The following is a 22,381-nucleotide window of genomic DNA, read 5'->3' as shown; positions in this document are numbered from 1 at the left end:
CTGCAGTGGGCTGCAGGGTCCCTCTCCTTTTTGAACACTAAGCTCTTGTCTTAAAATGATTCCTCAATGAATATGAAGGGGTTTTTGCTGCAAAAGTAGGACAATATTTGGCAGCTGTGGTGGTGTTAGGACCATTGAAGGACATCTTTGCCATAAAATGTGTGAAAGAAAGGAGGAAAGATAAGAGCCCTTGAGTGACAGGATGGGTACGAAAATAATGAAAAGGTTTTTCTGGTACAGAAGCCTAGTTTGTCTGTCAAGTATAGCAGCACTAACAAGAGAAATTCTTACAACCTTTCCTCTGAAGCTGAAACCTGTTACTTTGACTGCATCATCACCTGTTACTTTGACTGCATCATCACAAATTAGTGACAAATTAGTGACTACAAATGTAAAATCTTCTTTTTCAAGCCATTTAATCATTGTTATCTGACACTTATTATAAGGACCTCAAAAAGCCACAGTTAACAAACTCTTCATAAGAATTACCAAATAATCCACAGGTCCTCTGCAGGACTGACATTTTCCACATGTTTATTGTAGTAAAGGGCACAAAAAATCCTTGTAAATGTATTGCCACCTGCCCACAGATCATTAGGAAGGAGAAAAGCTTTCTCCTGCAACAGAGCATCGATATCCTCTGTCAGGATTTTGGACCCTTTACACTAAGAGCAAAATCAATGTTGTGTACAACAATGGAAATAAAAGTAGAGGCATCAGGACTCTGATCTATAGTTTGCAAGAGAAATTGTTTTACATTAATACCTGTATAACAGGAGGTATACTTGAACAATTGCTTAATATGGGCATTGTAAATAGTTGACCTACCTATTGGGAGAATTAAAATTATTTACTACAGTTACTTATTTTCATAAACATTCATTTCAATTTTGTTTTTATAGCTGAAATTTTGGACTGCCTTTAAATTTCTTTTGTTTCAAACCAAACTGTATCCAGGTAAAAGCTTAATCTGCTTTACTATGATGTTTTAGCTTAAGCTTTCGCTGCTCAGAGTGCTTTTTCAGAGTGTCCTTATAACTGTCCATATACATATGTCCATATGTAACACTATATGTTTATTGTATCCTCTCCTGTGCGACATTTGTGCCTCTCAGGTGAGTCATTGATAACAGAGGTTGAGCCTGGTGCCTCTGTAACTTCATGTATGAGCTATTCCTGGAGTTAGAATTCTCAGTGGAACTAGACCTAGCATGTGCTTGTGCAGAGTACATGTGATTTATGTGGAAATGGTTTAAAATATGTACTTACATGGTAGAAAAGTTGGTAAATTTACAGAGAAAATCCTTTTCTAGCTACTCTTTTTATTTTCATCAGGATACTGCTTGGATCACTGGATGTGATTTCCTGCCTAATCTGAAATATATCGTGGCTGCAACTGAAAGCACAGTCATTCTCTGGGACTATAAATCAAATGAGAGCGAGGTATTATGTTGGATCAGACAAATGCTAAAATGAAACCTGAAAGTTGATCAGTCTTTGCTTCCGATATACATTCACATCCCTTTGGTCTTATAGGATGAAGACTTTTGTTGTTGTAGGAACTCAGTGAAACAGTGGAATTCACACTAAGGAGGGATACTCTCTACATGCCAAATGGGATTGCTAAAGTATATTAAAAGCTTGGAAGTAAAGGAAAAATTTTACTCTATGGTGCAAACAAACCCCCAAAGAATTTCTTTTCCATGTGTATCTAGTGCATATATGTGCACGTAAAATGTGTGCATGGGCATACATATATCTCAGAATCTATTAACAATCAAGGAACAGGTTTTACAAGGAATATGACAAAGATTCTTTTGAGGTAACTTCCTGATTTAAGGAATATATTTCTTCATATCCTGTGTTTTGTTCAGGACTTTCTAAGATAAAAAACATTTTGATGTTAATAATGTATGTCCAAATTGTTAAAGTTTTCTTTAGTGTCTTATGCATTTTTGCTGACACTTATCTTAGCTTTTTCTTCCTCTTCCTGGACCTTCTCTTGGAAATTCTAAGTTAGCTGAGATGATGAGGAGAAGCAAAGCAATTATTTTTTTAATATGATTTTTTAGGATTTTTTTCCCATTATTAAAAGGTTTTGCTTCCCAAGCTCAGATAGGTCAATTTAAGTCTTTTTGTCAATCCAATTGGACTTCTTGGAGGAGGGCTCAAATATTTATTCTCCACCTATTATTCTCCAAGTTCCCTCATTATCTGCAGTGAGGGCTGCAGGTATCCTGTTGATGAATTGGTGCAGCTCTCTTTCAAGACCACAGAAATAATATATGGACAGTCCTATCTCTGTTACATCTCCAATGTTTCTGTGCTATGCAGACAGCATTGATGCAGTTCATTCCTGTGGCATGTGAACAGTTCCAGTTTAGGTTGGCAAGGATGATTTAACCAAATAACAGATGGAGTTGGGCAATAGAAGCAATAAACAATGTAATGCAGGTGACCCTGAATCCCATTCCTGGGCCTTCTAGCAAAATACCACAGTGTCTTGCAACTGTATTCATTCCCACTATCTCTGTGCTTCAAAAATTGAATCACCTACCCATATTTGTACACTTGGCACTCCCAGGCTGTATTATTAATTAGAACTCTGATATAGATTCTTCCTGTGTATTACTGCTGTATTTTGTGGTTTGAATTATTCTTTAGTTTGGTTATTTCCAATTTTCTTGTAGAGATCATCTTAGTTTTGAAAGAAACCATCCCACGCTATATGCAGAGATGCTTCCTAGAATTTGTAATTATTACTTTTTCACTGAAATACAAAAAGCTACCTCTGAAACAAAATATTGCTTAAACCTCTAGGATTTGCTTTTAACTCCTCTTTGTGATGGTCTTCCATGAGTTTCTGATACCAGTAAGCAGCACAGGGGCAGCTTAAAGAAAAAACAATGTCAAGATTTGAATGCTGATGTAGCTAGATAAGCATGGTAGTTTCAATTTAAGGGCCCTCATGCAATGTCTAATAAACTCTCTGTACCACATTCCACAGGGTAATGGCTTTGTCATCAAACCAATGAAAAACTGCCTGCTCTGTGTTTCTACAGTGACTATGGCAGATAACTTGCCTAGGGATACTATCTTACTGGGAGATGATAAAGGTTATGTTTATCTGCTTACTATCACCACTGATGACTTCATAATGAAACAAACTAAAGGTGGAAAAGTATCACAATTTAAAGTCATGGACGCTGAATCTTTTGACATGTAAGTTGCTTATGATAAAATGTTGTTAGTCTTGCATTATGTTTTGTTTTTAATTTGGATTTTGTTTGCCCTAAGTGAAGGGTTAGCTTCTGTTTCTAAATTAAGCCCATGTAAGTAAAGAAAATAATTTTTCAAACTGCAGGAAGTATGATTTGCTTGTTGTTGCATGAAAGAAGTGCCATCATTTTCAGTAGAAGATTTTATAAGAGATCTTACAGCTGAGAGGACGCAGAATACAATTCAAGGGGAGAATTCACAATTGCTGTTATCCTGCTTGAAAAAGGAACAGCTTTATTGTGCCCGATGAGATGGAAGCGTGGTTGTGACTAGAAAAGAGCATGGTTCAACCCTGACCTTCTCCCTGCTTGCTTTTGAGTTGGAAGAGTGGTTCTGTGTCTGCCCTGGATATTATAGCTGTTAGCACTGGTGTGTCTAATCTCACTGGCAAAACCCCTGTCCACGTACAGACACATCACAGTAGTTGCTGCTGCAGCCTACTGACTTCTCCATTTATATCCCTAGGCCTAGACGCAAGCTGCATGATGACTGGGTTGGGAAGGTTAAGTATTTTCCCGCCCTAAAACGTTTTGGATCCTGCTCCACAGACGGTATTAATTCATTTGTTTTAGATGACATAAAGCGACTAGAGGACCACTTGTAAGTATCTGACATCCTGTAGAAAACCATAGATCTTCTCCTTTATAACTGCTGGAGATCAGTGCCTCATGAGATGTCATCTTGTTATATTGAATCTGCCTTTTCTATTAGCATTGCTAAAAAAACCAAAAAACAGTTGTTTAAATGCTTGGATATTTTTTGTGCTAGCTTTTGATGTAGGAGAGGACTGTCCATATATGTTCAGTACTCAGAACCCTTAAATATGTTGACAGTGTTGTCTCCTCCAATTTCTCCTCAGCAAGCAAATTTTAGTCAGAAAAATGATTGGTTTCTTGCACATATATCATGTATCCATTCATTTAAAATTTATACCCAGTCAAAAATAAACCCTACTAAATTTCATTTACAGTTTTATTTTCGCAAGTTTGAGTTATACAAGACTAAACCAAGAACACAATTTATTCTAAGGGCTGTAAAGTGGTTCTACTATGCAGCACAAAGAGGTTATGGTCTCCTTATTTGGGCCAAGTCCTAATTCATATGGCTCATCAGTGCTATTAGCTGATTTAACTGATTCCAAGCCTAATTAGTCTGTGAGTTTAGAGAATTTCATAGAACAACTAAATAATACAAATTCAGTTTGTTGTAAGAAGGACCTATAAATAATATATATAAATAGAACTTTTCATTCAAATGTTTCAAAAGATTGTAAATATTAGATCAGCTTCTCAGTTTCTCTGTGAGGTACATCCAGAGAGATTAATAGATTTTTTAAGGCTAGTAGCCACAGTTATTATAATCTGGTTTATTTCTTGTATAACACATGCCATAAATTTTCTTGTTTTTATTCTTGAATGAATACAGTAACTTTGAGTTTTATGAGTATTCCAAGTCTGTTGAGGATGGGGAAAGTTAACTGTGAAACACTTTTAGATTGTCCAAGGTCACATACTGTGTCAATTGAAAAGCTGAGAAATCCTGTTTGCTTTTGTTGGGAGCTTTGAAAAATAGAATTAGTTAGAGAGAAAGAAAAGTAAGTCTGCAGAGCGAAAAGTCTAGTCAAAAGAGTAGATGCTACTATCATATACTTCAAAACAGAACATAAACTGCAACTATATTGGTAGTTCTTTTTCATTTCACGCTGGCTATAGTTGCATCTCAGAATGCAATAGATACATATCTCTAAGCAGTTTCTCACAGTAGATAGTTGAAATTATATTTAGACAACTGAAAAATTACACAGCTGTTAAAATGAAATTAATAGTCCTAAAAATATCTATAGATCAAATCACTTGCAAATGTCCACTGACTAGTTTAGAAATGTGATTTATTGGTTCTAACAAAAGAAATTTCCCCAATTAACTTTGTAGCAAGGAATTCTTTTATACTCCCAAGAAGGATGCAATGCATCTTCTCTCTTATAGGACTTACGTTTCTTGACAATAATGGCTGATGATTAGCTACAATATCTTCTTGTAATGTATATAAAAAAGAGAGGTATGGATATATCACAAGGTGCTTCTATTGCAAGGCCATGGCTTGAGCAGAACTTCACAGTGCCAGAATCCCTTATTCCTATTGATCTTGGAATAGTATCAAGACTGTCCATTAAAAAGCTTTATAGAAGTATAAAAGGTGAAAAATCCTTAGGAAATCTGTTAGTCATGCATTTAAATAAATTAATTGTTATTTTGTCCTGTCAAGAGAATTAAGACTTCTCTGTTAGAGTTCTGGAAAGAAATATTTTTTCCCTCTAAATAATAGGAAGCAAAAGGCCTTTTATTTACACTTGCCTAGAAATAACAAGCTCTTTCATTAATTCCTCAAAGTTTCCAGAGTCTTTTGTCAGATTTACTGCCACCCCTGTGTATGGTTTTCAATATTGATGGCTGCTTTAGCCCAGAGTAGAAGAACTAATACTTGTCTGAATTTCAAAGGAAAAAATTTAAAATATTCTCATTTAGTTCTGTACAGCCTATTTACAGTGGCAGTCATTGTTTCCTGGGAATGGCAGGTGTTAACCCTGCTATAGCTACATCCAAAATCAATAAAATATTCACTCATTAGTAGCAATGGATGAAGCTTGGAGAGACAAGCAGAAGTTGCTCAAAGGATAAGTTTAGAATCAGTCAAGTTCAGTCTGTGTTGGCTGTGGTTTGAATTCCCATGATTTAGCAGTGAATGTAGCAGAATAACTGTTGAGCTTCAGATACTTGTGATCTCTTCATGTTGACATGCAACACAAAATAGATCATGTAAGGACTATTCATTGTACAGTACATTATAGAGAAGCAACAGAAAAGTAACTGCACTTACTTAATGTAACATTGACATCACAATAGACCTCCATGTCTGAAACAAGCAAACACAATTTCTTTGGTAGTTTTCCTCAGTGATAAACTGCTTTAAGCACACAAGCTTGTGTGCAGCCTCCTTTGGCAACAGCTGTCGTTTTAGGAGTCTGTTTGGAGTTTGCCTGTTAAAAGATTCAGGTGTGCAGATCAAATATTTATTTCTTTAATGGACAGTGTACTCTGTTCCCGTTTTGTTGATGCCACTATCACTCTAAGTCTCTAATATAAATCAGTTTGCTTTTAACATGAGATTGCATACATTACACAAACAGCTACTTTGTATAAAACAGAAAAATAAGGCAGAATGACTATAGACTGTATTTTCCAATTATTTCTTACATGATTGTTTTATTAATGATTGCAGACCTGTAAAGGAATTTTCTGTCCCGAAAGGAGTAAATGCCTTCACATACTGTGGAAAGGCAAAAGTCATTGTCACTGGAGGTAAGTATTGGGTCTCTTCCAAGAGATTGTTCTTGGGGAAAAAATTGTGAATTTTTTTATTCACATTAAATAACATCAGATAAATCTGAGTTAGCATCTTCAGAATTTCAGCAATGGCTTCTGCCTACAATTAGAGGAAACAGAGGCCTTGCTTTTGATTTCTCTCAGCCCTTGTCTGAAGATACATACTTTCTAACAGGAATGTATCAAGGGCTCCATCTGGGTTTGATTAAAGTATCATTTATATAATAAATCAGAAGAAACAGTATGTTCAACTACTGTAAGGTATGTTTCCAAGTCACCGTGGCCTCAACCAGGTTATGGACATTATTCCTTGCAGTATCGGCAGAGCTCCCACCCTATTACTCTTCTGCCATCCTTTCATATCTTAAGCAGTCACATTGGCCCATCTTAATACTTTCCACTGGTCTCTCTGGTCGTGTTTCCCCAGACTGTTACTGTTAATTCTTTCTCCCAAAGCAGACTGCAGAAATGGCACTCTTACATCCACTTCTTCCCTGTTAGCCAATAATTTTATGGGCCTGTCTACTGCTGTGGTCATGTTTGATGCTGCAGAAGTGCTGCTGGAGTATGGCAGCAACCTTGTTTATAAAGTCTGTCTGATAGGGTGGTGCCCTTGAGTGACATTGATGCTGCTTTTCTTCAACTCTTTATTGTTAAAACTTTGTTAAAAATTGCAATAGCAAACATAATAATTCTTACTTTCTGTGTCACGATTCTGAATCCTGGAGGCATATTTGGAGCATGGAGAGAGCAAATGTTGCAGGAAATGTTCCAGGGTAGCAGTGAATCTTAGGGCCAATCTGGCATTAGTCCAGAAAGAGAGCAGAGAGCACATCAAGTATAATAAAATCTCCCATTATCTCGATATCAGTAAAATTAATCCACTATTTCCACATAAAAAGCAAACAGTATTTTTTAGTGTAGGGAAGGGTTTTCTTCCCAAATGTCATTTATCTTCCTGTTAATATCTGAAGTAGATTACATGTATTAATGATTCTACTCTTAAAAGAAACTCTGCCAGAATTAAAGGGCACTATCCTCCCCTTCAATCACTGCTGTCTCTTCAGGAATATAAAGAACAGAGCTGTTAGGAAGACAGAAGGGTTCTGTTCCTCAAAAGTGCAGTCAGCGGGTAGTCAAGTTGATCAGATATTGTCAACAGCTTCTTCTCAGTTCTCCATTGTCTTAAGACATGACAGTTTCTATCTGGGGCTGGTAAGGGATATATTGTTGAAGCAATGTCTATTCCCTCTGATATTAAAACCAATCTCACCAGTCTCACTGGTAGCTTCTGTCAACTGTATTTCACGTCCTTCTTCATGGGAGGTCTGCAAACTGAGTTTTACTCCCATGGACTTATTTCACCCTAAACCCTGATCTGGTCACAAAGGTTCTGCTGTTTGCAGGACATGTCTGGGACAGCCTGACATAAGAGTTTGAAGGAAGTGAGCAGGGATGTCGACCACATTCTGAAGTTTCCGCATCCAAAAGGGCTTCATAAACCATTTGTGCAGTTATAACTCAGGCTACTTCCTGCCATGCTTAAAGCAAATACAGATTGCCTAGGGTAGTTTTGCCTAAAAAAGAATTACTTCCCCTTGAAGTTGCGGGACAGTCAGGTACCTACTCCTGGCCTTCCTTTCCTTTGCAGAAGTTCTCCCTCCATTGTGCTGGTACAGCTGTTTGCATAGTTGAATTCTCAGTCATACTTGTGAAATGAGCTGGCATAAATCAAAATGGCTTTCTGTTGTAGCTATTTTAAGAGTAGATCATTCCTTCAGTGAGCCTCTCTCATTTAGAAAGAAGCCACATAAACAGCAGAACCAATTTAACTGAGAGAACAATATTATTGAATGGAGGAGAAGGGAGATGAGGTGCTGCTAAACAAATCACATCTTGCTTCATTAAGAAGAAAAGGAATAGATTTCTGTAGAGAGAAATTGAGGGACTGACTAATGACAGTAGGTTGAACAAGCTTAAGGAAGATTATTAACATAATTGAGCTGAGCGCTTAACATAATTGAGCTGGTTCTCTTGGGACATACACTTCCTAGTCTATGGGTTTTTTTGCTTTTTGTTCTTCAATTTCAGCTGAGAGAAAATTAGAACTCAAGCAGAAGTTTAGACAAAATGTGGCTGTTTAATTTATTGTGTGTCAAAATAAACTGTTCAGCTAGATGCATACAATTCATACAATTGCAATATTTGCCAGGAATTTAAAGTTAAAATATATTTTCAACATCCTTGTGTTTTGAAATATTTATGGAAACTATTAGCAAAATAGTACCAAGCATTCACCTATAACACAATCAAAGATTATTCCTTAAATTGTAGGCAAATTCAAAATCTGAACACACAAATAAGTATTAAATACCTAATTCTTGTTTACTTTACTACAAACTCAATCATCAGCGGTCACTTTTTTCTGTCTGCCCTCAAATTTCATACCCACTTCTTTCTGGATGTTCACCTTCATCCATAAAGGAGGTTATTCCTTTGTGTCCTGTTGTATTTTTGTTAAAGTAGTCTGCTCCTCTGGGACTAGTCCACATAGTTTCATTCACTGTCCCTGCCATTCCTTTAGCAAAATAAAATGGCTTTGAAAAGCTAATCAGTTGTGTATTTTTTAATTGTGTTTGTGGTTAAGCAGTGAAACATAAGCTGCAATCCAGCCCTTAGAATGAAAAATTCACATCCTTATGTGGGAGTAGTCTACCCAGATGAAAGGATGGACTTATGAACACTAAGCTTTCTCAATTACAAATCTTATTTGTAATACAAGTTACTATTCAATCTTTCTGACTATATATTATTTTCTTTCAGGTAATGACAGAATCCTTCGTTTGTGGAATCCTGTTGTTAATTTTAGTCCTACGGGGAAGCTGTTTGGACACAAACATGGTATTGTGGAAATTGTGACGAATGAGAAAGATCAACATGTCATCAGCCTCTCCTGTGCAAAGGTAAAACACTTTGCTGAACCTCAAGGAAACAGGGCTGGAAGAAGGATCCAGAGAAGTCCAGGCCTGTCAGCCTAACCTCAGTGCCCCACAAAGCTATGGAACAGAAGATCTAGAGCAATCACACAGCATATATAGGAGAACAAAGGGATCAGGCCCAGCCAGCACAGGTTTAGGAAAGGCAGGTCCTCCCTGACTAACCTGGTCTCCATTTATGAGCAGGTGACCCACCTGGTGGGTGAGGGAAAGGCTGTGGTTGTTGTCTGCCTGGACTTCAGCAAAGCCTTTGGGACTGTCTCCCATGGCATTCATCTGGAAAAGCTGTCAGCCCACAGCTTGCACAGGTGCACCTGTGCTGCATTAAGAACTGATTGGATGGCCAGGCCCAGAGAGTGGTGGTGAACAGTGCCACATCCGGTTGGGGACCAGTCTCTAGAGGTGACCCCAGGGTTTAGTGTTGGGTCTAGACCTGTTCAATATCCCTATTGATGGTCAGGATGAGGGCACCAAGTGCACCCTTAGTAAATTCACAGACATCACCAAGTTGGGGGAGTGTTGATCTGCTGGAGGGGAGGAGGGCTCTGCAGAGGGATCTGAAGAGACTGGATTATGGGCCAAGGCCAGCAGTATGAGGTTCAATAAGACCAAGTGTCAGGTCCTGCACTTCAGCCACAACAAACCCAGGCAGCATTACATGCTTGGGAAAGAGTGGCTGAAAGCTGCCCAGCACAAAAGGACCTGGGGTTACTGGTCAACAGCGGCTGAACTCGAGCTGGGAATGTGCTGACATGGCCAAGAAGGAGAGTGGCATCCTGATCGGGATCAGCAAGACCAGGGTAGTGATTGTCCCCTTGTACTCAGCAGTGGTGAGGCCACACCTCAAATCCTGTGTTCAGTGTGGGCCCCTCACTTTAGGAAGGGCATTGAGGTGTTGGAGCATGTCCAGAAAAGGGCAGTGGGGCTGGTGAAGGGTCTGGAGTGCAAGTCCTATGAGGAGCAGCTGAGAGTGCTGGGGGTGTTCAGCCTGGAATAAAAAGGAGGCTGAGGGGAAACCTTATCACTCTCTACTGGTGCCTGAAAGGAGGCTGTAGCCAGGTGGGGATCAGTCAGCCTCTTCTTCCAGGCACCTAGAAATAGGACAAGGGGAAGTGGCCTTACACTGTACCAGGGGAGGTTTAGGTTTAATATCAGGAAGAATTATCCACAGAAAGGGTTGGTAAACACTGGAATGGGTTGCCCCAGGAGGTGGTGGAATCACCATCACTGGAAGTGGTAAGAAACAACTGGACACGTCACTTAATGCCATGATCTGATTGACAAGGCAGTGCTTGCTCAGAGGCTGGACTTGGTGATCTTGGAGGTCTTTCCAACCTAAATGACTCTGTGAAATCAATGTTATAAATTGAAGTAGGAATCTGATTTTGAGTAAGTACTTCTGATAGTAATTAGTTATCGCTTTATTTATTTTAATAAAAAAGGTTTAGCTTAAAATTTCCAAAATATTTTATGTTGAGAAACAAGACTAGAGTGCAACTATTTCACATATTATCTTCACAAATGTGACAAAAGAATGTTTACAATAGTAGATATTAATTCTGATAATTTCTGTATTAGTTTAGCAACTGGCAGATTTAAAACAGAACATGTAATTAAGTGCTTCATTCAGCAGTGATCACCTGCAAAAATTTCCTACAGTTCTTTTGCACTTCTCTCTTCCTCCCAGCCTCCTAAATCCATAGGTGGTGTTTTTCTGGTGACTCTACATATCATGTTCAACTATTGATCTCTTTCTAACCAGTGTCTTTTACAAGGCTTACTGTTCCAAAGCAATGACCATAAACAGGAATGCTAATAAAATCAATAATAGCACTTATTCCACCAAATATTGCAAGATTCTGCTGGTAAGAGATGGGTATACGAGAAGTGATTGGTGGAATCCTTGCGTTTGTTATTTATATGATTTGTCAAAATGAGACTTCTCAGGAGAGAATAAAAACTGTATGTGCAAACATAAGAGAGAAGTCCCTGAAGGAGTAGTTTTGAGTGGCTATAGAACTCTTTCAATGTGGTCCAATGAAATATTTTCGATATTTAACACTATTCAATATCCTTATTAAAATCTACAAGGATGGAGTGGAGAGGATAGGTACTAAATTAACCAGTTATACCAGACTGGTTAAAGCTGCAGGCCTTGAGCAGAAGTAGTAGAGTTTAGAATGGTCATTAAAATTGAAGGTATAATTATGGAAAATAGCTCCTATAAATCAATGAGGACCTAATGTAATTAGTCTGCTGAGGTATCCTTCTATCTCAAAGGTTTCCAGATTTTTATTGAGTTATGTAGGAAATATTGCTGAACTATTTGTCCTGCCTGTGCCACTCCTCTGCTATAATTGCTTACCATTGCTCATTGTGGTGGCAATAAATACCTCATTTTCACTTTTAAAATCTTATTCTTTAAAAACTCTGCTCATTTCTAAAATTAATACTAGCTGAAAATAAATTATCAAAATTTCCCATCTTCACATAATCCTGGAGCCATAACCCTTCCCCCTTCCTCACTTCTATAAATCTATACTTGTCTGTTCTGTAGATACCTCTGTAGCTTTGCTACAGGAATATATTACTGTGAATTAAGGAGGGTTTAGGCAGATAGCCTCAAGTTATACATGTAGGAAAAATGAAGTAAGATATAAGACATGTCTTAAGGGGAATGAATGAGCATTAAGATACTTATGAAAAAGCACCTGAGAATAAAGCCCCTGGGGTAGTAAATGTACAAGATCTTCTGAGGGCCCTTCGGGGCTTTTCTATTATTCAATATGATGATTTATGAGAAAGCAAAATCTATTTTAAAAGTCTATAAGTATGTGGACATGTGATCCTAACTAAATATAGCTGAGTAGTGCCAATGACATCAGTAAGACCACTTGTAGCTGCAAATGAATATATGAAAGTTCGTTTTAATTAAGCCATGTGTGTTTAAATAGTGCAGTGAGTTATAAGGCTACAATTACACTTCTCAAAAAAAATTAAAAGAAATAGACATAAATTCCTAGACTTTCAAGTGCCAGATAAATCGTGTGGTCATAGTGAAAACTATATCAAAAAAGAAAGAATCCCTCACAGAGGAGTCTATATATTGACTATTAAATAAAGTGCTTATCACCCTGTACCTCAAACATGCACTCTAAAGAAGATATATGGTATACTAAATAGCAGAAGGAGGTCAGCTATAACAGGATTGCTTCCAGCCTGCTTAGAGCACATTTGTGTATCACAGAACCAGAAATTATATAAAGGTGTGCAGCTTGTCAGGGAACTTATAATGATACTTTAGAATTTAATTTGTTTCCACCTAAAAAACAAAGACCAGCTTGCTTTTTAATCTGCCTGGCATAAAAAATCAAAGTAGTTTTCTATGTTTTGTTTCCATCTTTCAGTGACTGTCATACAGGAAGCTAAGGAGAAGCAAAATAAGGACAGTCTATATATCTTTACTGAAAATAAGTTAGAGACATGTCAATGATCTCATAGAAACATTGAATCCTAGCAAAACAAAATCTCTTTATATAGATTTTACAATATATGTTTGACCAAATAGCAGAACTAGAGGAAAAGCTTAGGAAAATTAAATTAACATTTTTTCAAAACATTCCCAAAATTGAATTTAACCTAAACCATATCCATATTAAAATAAAAGGGTTTTTATTGTGCCACTTTCAACTAAAGTTGCGAAATAAGGTGAAAAGTAGGGAGTAATTTTTTTAAATTAAGATCTGCAGTTGTTATGTTTGTTACATAATTGTGACATTTGAAGATTCAGACTGATGTTAAACTTATTACTATTTTTCTTGAACTGTATTGAAAAGTTCCTTGTCATTGTAAAGATATTTTTGTGCAATGTGAAATGTTCTCACAAGAATGTCTCTGCAGCCTGCATGCAACTGATTTATACTATGGAGTTCAATGTAAGGGATCACCTTGGCTTTGGTTTCAGATTTGTACTGCAGCAATGCATTGCGATCTAAAGAAGTATTGGCTGAATTAAAGGCTCAAAACCTGCAGTGAATGGTTTAAAGATAACACAAATCTTACAGATCTATTACAAGAGTACTGGGGGATTTATTTAGTGTTAATAACCCTAGCTTCATACTACAGAACACAAATATATATATTGGGGTTTATACAAAGATGTAAAAATTAACAAATCTGAAACTGTGGTTTCGGAGCACTAGTGAAAAAATTAGAGATCATAGGAGATTTGTATTATAGTGGAAAAGCTAGTTTAGAAGATTCCTAACTCTAACAGTCTGAACATACCACAGCATGAAAAAGACAGTAGATCCCAGGAGAAGGGAAGGGAGGCATCACTGTCTTAACTTTGTGGGGTAGATTCCAAAAGTACAGATCACTCGGCAGACCTTGGCTCTGTGCAAGCCCAGCTCAGCAATAACAAAAATCTCTCTATATTATCAACCTGTGTTCAGCCCAAATCCAAAACACAGCCCCATACCAGCTACTGGGAAGAAAATTAACTCTACCCCAGTCAAAACTAGTATGCTTTACTAGATCAGTTCTGCTTTTGTCAGCAGAAGAAACATCTGAGTGGTGCTGTCTTCTTCTTGGAGCAGACTTCCTGATTTACTCTCTGGCATTTTCACCAATATGCAATACAGCTTTCTGGAGAGCGTTAAAGAAACCTCTGTGATATTTAATCTAACTGAAAACAAGTTGTCCTGAGCCAGTAATAACAAAAAAAATTACCACAACAATTAAGGAACTATTTTAGAATTTGAATTCAAACCATCGTTCTGTTTAAGAAAATTAAGATTTCTCTAACTATTCCAGCACATAAGCATTTTGTTTGCTCCAACATTTATAAGGATTTCTTGATCGGACTAATTATTAATAAAAAGTTGTCAGGCAGCTATTAAAAATTTTCAAATTCTCCTGTCACAAAAATTCAACTTAGTTTTTTGGGTTTATAACATAAGAATTAGGCATTGAATTGTATATAATTTCTGTATGACTTTTAGTCATATGAATTAATATTTCCATAGTAGTGACATTGAGGAAGAGGGGAGGGCCGCAGCAAGAATTTTCATATTTCTGTGTTGCTGAACCTGCTTTGGAGTATAATATTCATGGAAACAAGTTTGTTCTGATCTTCCAGTTTGTGAATACCTTGGAGATAACAGTTTGCATAGGTACAGTTACAGCTGTAGTCCACAGGCATGTCATTTTCTTCAGCAGTTCAGTTACATGAATTTACAAGAAGATCTGAAATACTGATCTGTGTGTTTCTAATCATAGGAACATTCTCTGAGTCTTGTTTTGAGATATCCCACGATCACAATTGTATGTTAAATTATATACCACAGACCAACATGAGCTACATTCATCACAATTACGCTTAGAGTGTGTCTGTCTTGACTTACATTTTGGTTGAAAATATTTCCAAAAAATAATTACTTTTAAATTTGTCTGAAGATATTAACTCATCCCTTGTGTCATTGTACCAAAATATGGACTCAGGCTTGCATATATACATGGACTCTTTGTAAAGTGTCGTCATGTTATAGGCATAGATTAGATTATTGGCATAAAAGTAAAAGCATATGTATATGACTGTAAATGCAAATGTATATAACTCTTTGATTGGTATTATTCTGAAGAAGCCACTAAAGCAATTTTCAAGAAACATTTTTTCTAAGATGACTGCCAAAGCCTATCTCTAGATTTATGATTGTAATACCATTGATATTTATCATGTGGGATCTATAAAAAAAGGAATGAGTGATCATTTTATACTGTTAGAACTATTTTGCATCTTTTCTTTGCAAAGTAAAATAATATGGCTTTTTCAAGCACTGAAGCAACATCTTTTTTATTGACAAAAAATGCTGGTAGAATACATTAAGTCCTTTAAAAAAGCCAGTTTTGGACTTGGAATTTCAGCTAACCAGCGTCCTCAGATGCTTCAAGATACACTTGAAAGACAATGAATTATGACATCAGTTTGATGTTTCAAGCAGGCAAGGCAAGATTGTCCGGTATAAAGGTACTTGATCCGCCACTAATGCATTTTTCTACAATTACCAGTACTCTAAGTTAATAGAAATTGCTATAGTTGCTTGGGTTGGTTTTTTCCTGTTGGGCCCAATAAACAGAACAATTGCTTTTACAGAGTATATGGTAATATGAGAACAGTCTGTGGGGTAAAGAAATAACGGAAAACTGACTTGATGCTTCAGCACAGATAGAAGAATATTGCATAGGAAATCTCTTCTGTGTTTATTGTTTTCTGCTCCTTCAGGTGACTCGGTCCTTCATTGCCCCTGTCTCTCTATAGTTTGCCCAGTCTTACTTTCATCCTGCCTCAAGGAGCATTTATTACTTCATTTTTTTCATATTACAGAACTGATTGAATACATTCAGGAAGCATCCAGGGGGGAAAGAACACTCGTAGGCACAGGGGCTATTAAACCTGGAGATATGGCAGGAAGCTGTTCATTATCTGAAGGATGATCTTACACTCTGTGGAAACAAGGAGCTAAGGCTAATGGCAGAGAGCAGACCTGACCAGCTATTGCAGACTGACAAGAGTTAGTCCAAGTGGAATAGCTCCTGTACTGAAAGGCTGTAAAGCAGTGACAGCCATTCTCTCTCAGTGCAGAGTAGGGATTCACAGCTTGAACAGTGGAGGCTACAACTCCATGTCTTGCCTACTTAAGTTGTCAGTGGAAGTCAGAAAGCCAAAATTTACTTGACTAGGTGTCCCATTGACATTGTCTCTCAATATCTCCAGTGATGGGTTTGGTTGAATTAGACCACCTGAGTGAGTCAGAACAACATTTCAGCCTCCAGGCTTCAATTCATTAAAAGTTTTGTTTGATGATCAATAGGGCTAATATAAGGACTATATTCCCAGTCTATAAAACACTGTACAGTATCATTTGTAAGCACAAACCCCTTGTTTTAAACAAGAAAAATCACTGTTCTTTTGTTTTTTTTTCTTTTTAAAAGTAATTTTATTTTTCATAGCTAAAGAGCAATACACACATTTACACATGGCAGGAGAGTAGTGCAATAAGCAGGAATTTCTCATATCTTCATTCTGGGGCATGGGAGAGTTTCATTCCATTCATAATTTCTTTAAAATCTAATGATGCAACCACATAGGCATTTCCTTGCTAAAATTTGCCTATCCTGAAGTAGCTCTGTTGTACACATATTAGCTTTACTCTTACACAACCTAAGGGTAGATTTTTAGCATTTCAGAGAAGATAAAGGGGGGCAAGATATGTTATTAGTTTTTTCATTTTCTGACTTTTGCAAATTTACTCAAGCCTTGATGTTATCAGTCTCCTGTCCTCTGTCTCCTGATCTGCTTAATATCGGCTGGGCGATATCCCTGTGGGAAGTCATAAGTGTCTTTGTCAGTCTGGAGCTGAGCAGGTGATTGTATCAGTGCCTGTTAGTATGACTGTCTGTCTAAGCAGTTTTGAAAGCACATGATATTGTTATAAGGATATATTTATAGTACAGTCGTTTGTCTTCCTGAAAAATGAGAGCAACTGGGCTGGAAACACACTGCTTAATTTATGTCAAACCATTGCTAATCACAGCATTACTGGAACGTACTGTATAACAGTATTAAATTTAATCTAGATAATTTGAAAAAGAGGCACTTGGGAAATCTGTTCCAGTCATCCTTCACAAAAATTATGTGGCCATCTATATCAGATACAGTTTTTGTTTACAGTTTTGAAACCAAAGTTTTCTTATTGCTGTGCCTTTATTCTCTTTGGTTTGTTTGTTTCTCCCAGATATTAAGAATTTTATTCTTCTCTTATATTGCATAAACCTTCAATAGCACTGAATATTCTTCAGACTTCTCATGTAAGATACTCAATTTTCTGTAATTTCCTGTCCCGTTTTCTAATATTCAAATCACTCTGTGCCTTAGATAGTCAAAAAAAACCAACCAACCAAACAAACAAACAAACAAAAAAAAAAAAAAAAAAAAAAAAAAAAACCACTACAAAACCCTACAGAAGTCTCAAGGGAGATCTCTTTCATGTAGATAAATACTGGAAGGGAAAGTGTAAAAAAGATGGCACCAGGATCTTTTCAGTGACTCCCAGAGACCAGAACAAAGACAATGAATACTTTAACAGGAGATTCTTTCTTCTAAAGAAAGAAATATTTCTTTGCTGTGAGGGAGTCCAAACACAGACACAGGATCCCCAGAGAGGTTGTGGAATCTCTCTCCTTGGAGATATTTCAAATCCCTTTGGACATGGCCCTGCTCTATGTGGCCTAAATGAACCATGGTATAAGACAAGGTGTTCTCCAAAAGTCCCTTCCAACCACAATTGTTGTTATTCCATGAAAAAGTAAAATTACTTCAAAAACTTTGTCTAAGGTGAGAGAATCATTCTAAGATTGGTTGAAGATTGACAGGAGGAACCTGACTGGTTTTTAACTCTTCTGATTCAGGTATCCATGGGCAGCCACCTCTGTTCTATACCTCTAGTTTCCTGTTTCTGACCCCCACACCATCTACGTATCCAGTGAAGCTGTTCTCCAGAAGTGTTGAGTGTTATTTTGTCTTTGCAGCAGGGTTCAGGAATTTCTATTGTCAGCACATCCTGCACACAGTACAGAGACAAGACATGCAGAGCATTTATACCCTTCAATAGCAGCACCCAGTAAATATCCTTCAGGCTCATTACTATGTAATTAGACTCATTACTGCATACAACAGTTTGATTTCTTTCCAGCAGCCCTTCAGGTCTGGGAAAAGTAAGTAATTTTCTGTACTACCCCATTAATGGTATTATCTGAGAAAGTGATCTGAAATCCTCATAATTTTGTACTTTGTCAAGTTGCTATCTCAGTAAGGCAGTAGATATAGTACTGGCTGCTGCACTACATTGCATTAATGTGATTAGAACTAAATCCTCCTTGCCTTAACCTCACAAGTAATCCCATTGACATCCATTTTTTCCTAAGTCTTCTTACTGTGACAGGGAGTTGTAGCACCTTGCAGGATCACCTTCAGGGATCACAAGACACATATAGGCACTCTCTGCAGATAACTTGGGTAACACAGTAAGCAGAACTGCAGTTTGACATTCATGCCTGGTGATTTTTGTCTTTGAGGCCTCCAAAGTTCTATATGAATTTGTGAATTATTTCATTTAGACCATGGAGCCTTAAATGACCCTCTCAAACAAGTGAACAGGGTAGCAAATAGGAGCAGATAAACTAAATGCTTCAACAAAAAATCCACCTCAATTGTTCCTCACTTTTCCTGCCTATGCCTACAGTGAATACTGTGGCTAGCACAACTTCTTTCTGCCCCACGAGTGGTTGGATTTTGGATTTTCCTGCATGAGTGTTTTTTCATAAGTCTTTTTAAAGGCTTTCAGTATCACTATTCTGTAAAACAGAGGAAAGTTGACTTCTTAAAAAAAAATATTCTTTAACTTTCAAAAAGTATCAGCAGAATGTGAGTTTGGAAGAACTAAAAGAAAGTTTCTGTTTTCTCTAGAGAGTTATTGAGATATTTCCCATAGAACAGTGTTTTAAAGTCACTTATTCTTAACTAGCAGAAACTGGAAGGGATTATGCTTTGGTGGGGGAAGAGGGAGGGGCAAAAGCTGAACTTCTTTAGTCCTTATCTATCTCAGTTAATTGCAGACAGAAAGGAGAACAGGATTTACTTCTTCCAAAGTCAAAGCATATTTCCACAGTAGTGCCTTCATAGAAACCTGGCAAGAGATAAGTGTTCCCAAGCCTGTACATTATTGTACTGAGAACAAGTAAAAAATTTATTTATCAATTTTTCTGGCCTTATTTCTCATATTTTTTCTATTTCCCTCTGCTCTTCACATTTTAGTTGTTAAGAATGAATCTTTTGTCTTCTGTCTGTCTTTGAGTGTATTGACAAAAATAGAAGAGAGGTGTGTTACTAGTTTTACATGCTCATAAAACAAAGGCTTCAGAGCCAATGGAAAAGATTGCTCAGACTTTTTTCTATGTTCTGAGTTTTAGGGTGTGAAGGAAGGTCGTGCTCAAGAGGAAAATGTTTATGAGTGCAAATATAGGCATTTAAATTTTTCAGGGGATGTCAGAAGGCTCAGAGTGGGTCTCAGTGGCAAGAAGTCCCACTGAATTCTGGGGCAATTTGGTTCCCAATTTTTTTATCAGTGTCTGTGGAAATTCCATCTGTAACTATGTGATTTTGCCATTGGGTTGAAAAATGAATGACACAAGAAGAGCCCGTGAGAACAGAGGGAACTGTTCCATATTGCAGTCCTGGAGAGGATAATAAAGTGGTTTTCTGGGGCTGTTGCAGCCAAGATAAAGAGATGCGGTTTGCATTCCTTGAATGCCCCTGTGTGCCAGATACCAGCTGTGTGTGGAGAAGGCTGGTCACAATGTGGGAACACAGGCAAGTGTGCCTGCTCTGCTAGCTCTTAAAAAAGTGTGTCTGTGGATCAAAGCCAATTCTGCCGACAACTAAACCAAGCAAAGTTTGGTTAATTAATGTAAGGTACTATTGTAGAAGTAATGTTGCTGGAATTACAGCTCAGCTTTCCCTATAAAGTTGAAACAGTGGGTTGTTTCCAATAGTATTTGAAGCACCTTCTTTCCACATTCCTTCTCCTCCCTAATATGTTTTGTTTGCTTGTATGTAGTCTGTATTTTGCATTTCAGAAGACACAGTCCAAAAGCACTTTGCCATCAAGAATATGCTCTCAGAGGTTTTCGGGGATTCCTGGTATTTCTCAGGCTGCTGTGGGAAATTCTTCAATAAATAAGTAGGACAGTAAAGTTAGTAGTAACACAACACTCCTAAGGCAACTGCCCCTAGCCACTTGCTAATTTCTAAATAAGCATGCCTTTTGTTGCCTCTCTTCATGCATGGCTTCATCATGCACAGCCTGTGTGCTGACGCGGATGAGCAGCACTGATGTTGTGTCTCGCGGCCACGCTGGTGATGCCGTGTGTGGGAGTTAGTCATGTGGAACTCATGTTTGTGTAATCTCCCCATCCCTGCCCACGGGCTGGGAAAAGAAGGCAGCCATAAGGCAGGGAAGAGATTATGAATGCTGCAATGTATCGAGGTTTTTTGCTGTCACTTTAAGTGACTGCATTTTCTTAATGTGCTACTGGCCTTAACAGCGGAACAAGCAGCAAGAAATAGCATAGGAAGCTCTTACTTATATGCTCTTGTGCTATAAAAACATCTTTTTATTGCCTTGATATTATATCAAACCTATGTCTCACTTTTTGACCAAGTGAACTTGAATAGTCCATTACACTATTAGAATTGTCTTTCTTCATTTTTGTTTTGTGTAATTTCACTAACACTGTAACATAACTGGGTGATGCTTATGGGAAGGTTTATCTTTGTTCAGTGACTTATTATTTTCACCTGACTGTAGTATCTCCACTTTTACTTAATTTTCAGATCTTACCCCTGTTTTACATGCTCTAGTTGTGAGTGTATCAAAATTGACCTTGGAGATCCACCTATGATATTGCCCTAACTTTCTCAATTCTCATCATCAATCCTTCTTTCAATTTTTGCTGGTCTACTGTTCAGCTGGATAAAGGGTGTCATGATTTTTTCCTATTCAAATGGATTTCCTGTTTCAAGACTTCTCAATGACTGTTTTGCTCTTCGTAGGCTTTAGAAATTGTATGTCTGAGTAAACTCTGAAATGTAATCAGAAGTCAGTCAGAGGAATGTGATGGACATGGTTCTTTTGACTCAGTACTATCTGAGGGAAAATTTATTCTCAGTAAAAAGTTCTTTAGAGTCCTTTCTTTTTGAGTTTTCCTGAAAAAACCCCAAAATATTAAGGAGAAATTCTCTTCTACTTAACCTGAAACACTTGTGTATGAATTTCTCTCTGGTGCCAAAGGTAATTAAACACTGACTGATGTATCCATTCCTTTTCTTCTCTTCCTTTTCAGAATTCTGGTGGATCCACTGTAACATCCTTTAAAATCAGGTTGCGATTTTGTCAGGGCCCACAACACTCAGAGGATTGATGAGTGTTGATGTTGTACCAACATGTGTCTTTGTGTTAAAATCCCAATTAAAAGTGAAGCCATCAGAATAGCACAGTTGAATGAATAAAATGACTTACACAAATGCCTACATACAATTCACCAGTTATGGCAGCTGACTAAGTTGAATCGCAGGCAGATGCAATGACTGAATAACTTTTGAGAGCAAAATAAAATTATCTTGTAGAGAAATACACCACACTAAAGGCCATGGGATCTAAAGGCCATACTAAAGGCAATGAGAAACTAAATCATGATTTCTTGAAGTATAAAAAATAGTTGACATGGGATGGCAGTAAGTTCAACACAGCTTTTGATCAGGCAGGATGAAAAGCACTGCTAACATACAATTATTCTAGAGTTCAAAGCAAATGCTGTGCTTTCCATTGAACCTGAAGGTAAGAACAAATACATCTAAATGCATCTAATGCTCCTTACAGGATGGTACCCTGACTGTGGTCAATGGCATTTCCTTGTGGAGAGCACAACAACTTTATATGCATAAAAAGAATACTTCTGCAGCGTGCTCTGATCCTGATTTGTTCCAACATCTGCTGTCAGTCAAAGGTTTCAGGAATTTCTTTCTCCAGTGTCCCCTGAAATTCATCTTTGTACTGTTGCACATCATTTCATACTCCAGTTCAAATACAAATTTTTAAACCAGTG

At 37.4% G+C, this 22,381-nt stretch overlaps 1 protein-coding gene across 1 annotated transcript in view; it reads left to right on the top strand.

The window, feature by feature from the left end:
- The window catches only part of WDR64 (WD repeat domain 64), a 63,326-nt gene that overhangs the window by 16,456 nt on the left and 24,489 nt on the right, over window positions 1-22,381 (top strand). The window contains exons 7-11 of the mRNA XM_063153468.1: window positions 1,336-1,443; window positions 3,008-3,222; window positions 3,745-3,879; window positions 6,559-6,638; window positions 9,486-9,625. Coding sequence (XP_063009538.1) covers window positions 1,336-1,443; window positions 3,008-3,222; window positions 3,745-3,879; window positions 6,559-6,638; window positions 9,486-9,625 — 678 coding nt within the window. The remainder of the gene's footprint in view (window positions 1-1,335; window positions 1,444-3,007; window positions 3,223-3,744; window positions 3,880-6,558; window positions 6,639-9,485; window positions 9,626-22,381) is intronic.

Source organism: Melospiza melodia, chromosome 3 (assembly GCF_035770615.1).
Source record: "Melospiza melodia melodia isolate bMelMel2 chromosome 3, bMelMel2.pri, whole genome shotgun sequence".
Taxonomy (NCBI): Eukaryota; Metazoa; Chordata; class Aves; order Passeriformes; family Passerellidae; genus Melospiza; species Melospiza melodia.
The sequence above is the reverse complement of the archived record's forward strand: the minus strand, read 5'-3'. Positions and strand labels throughout refer to the sequence as shown.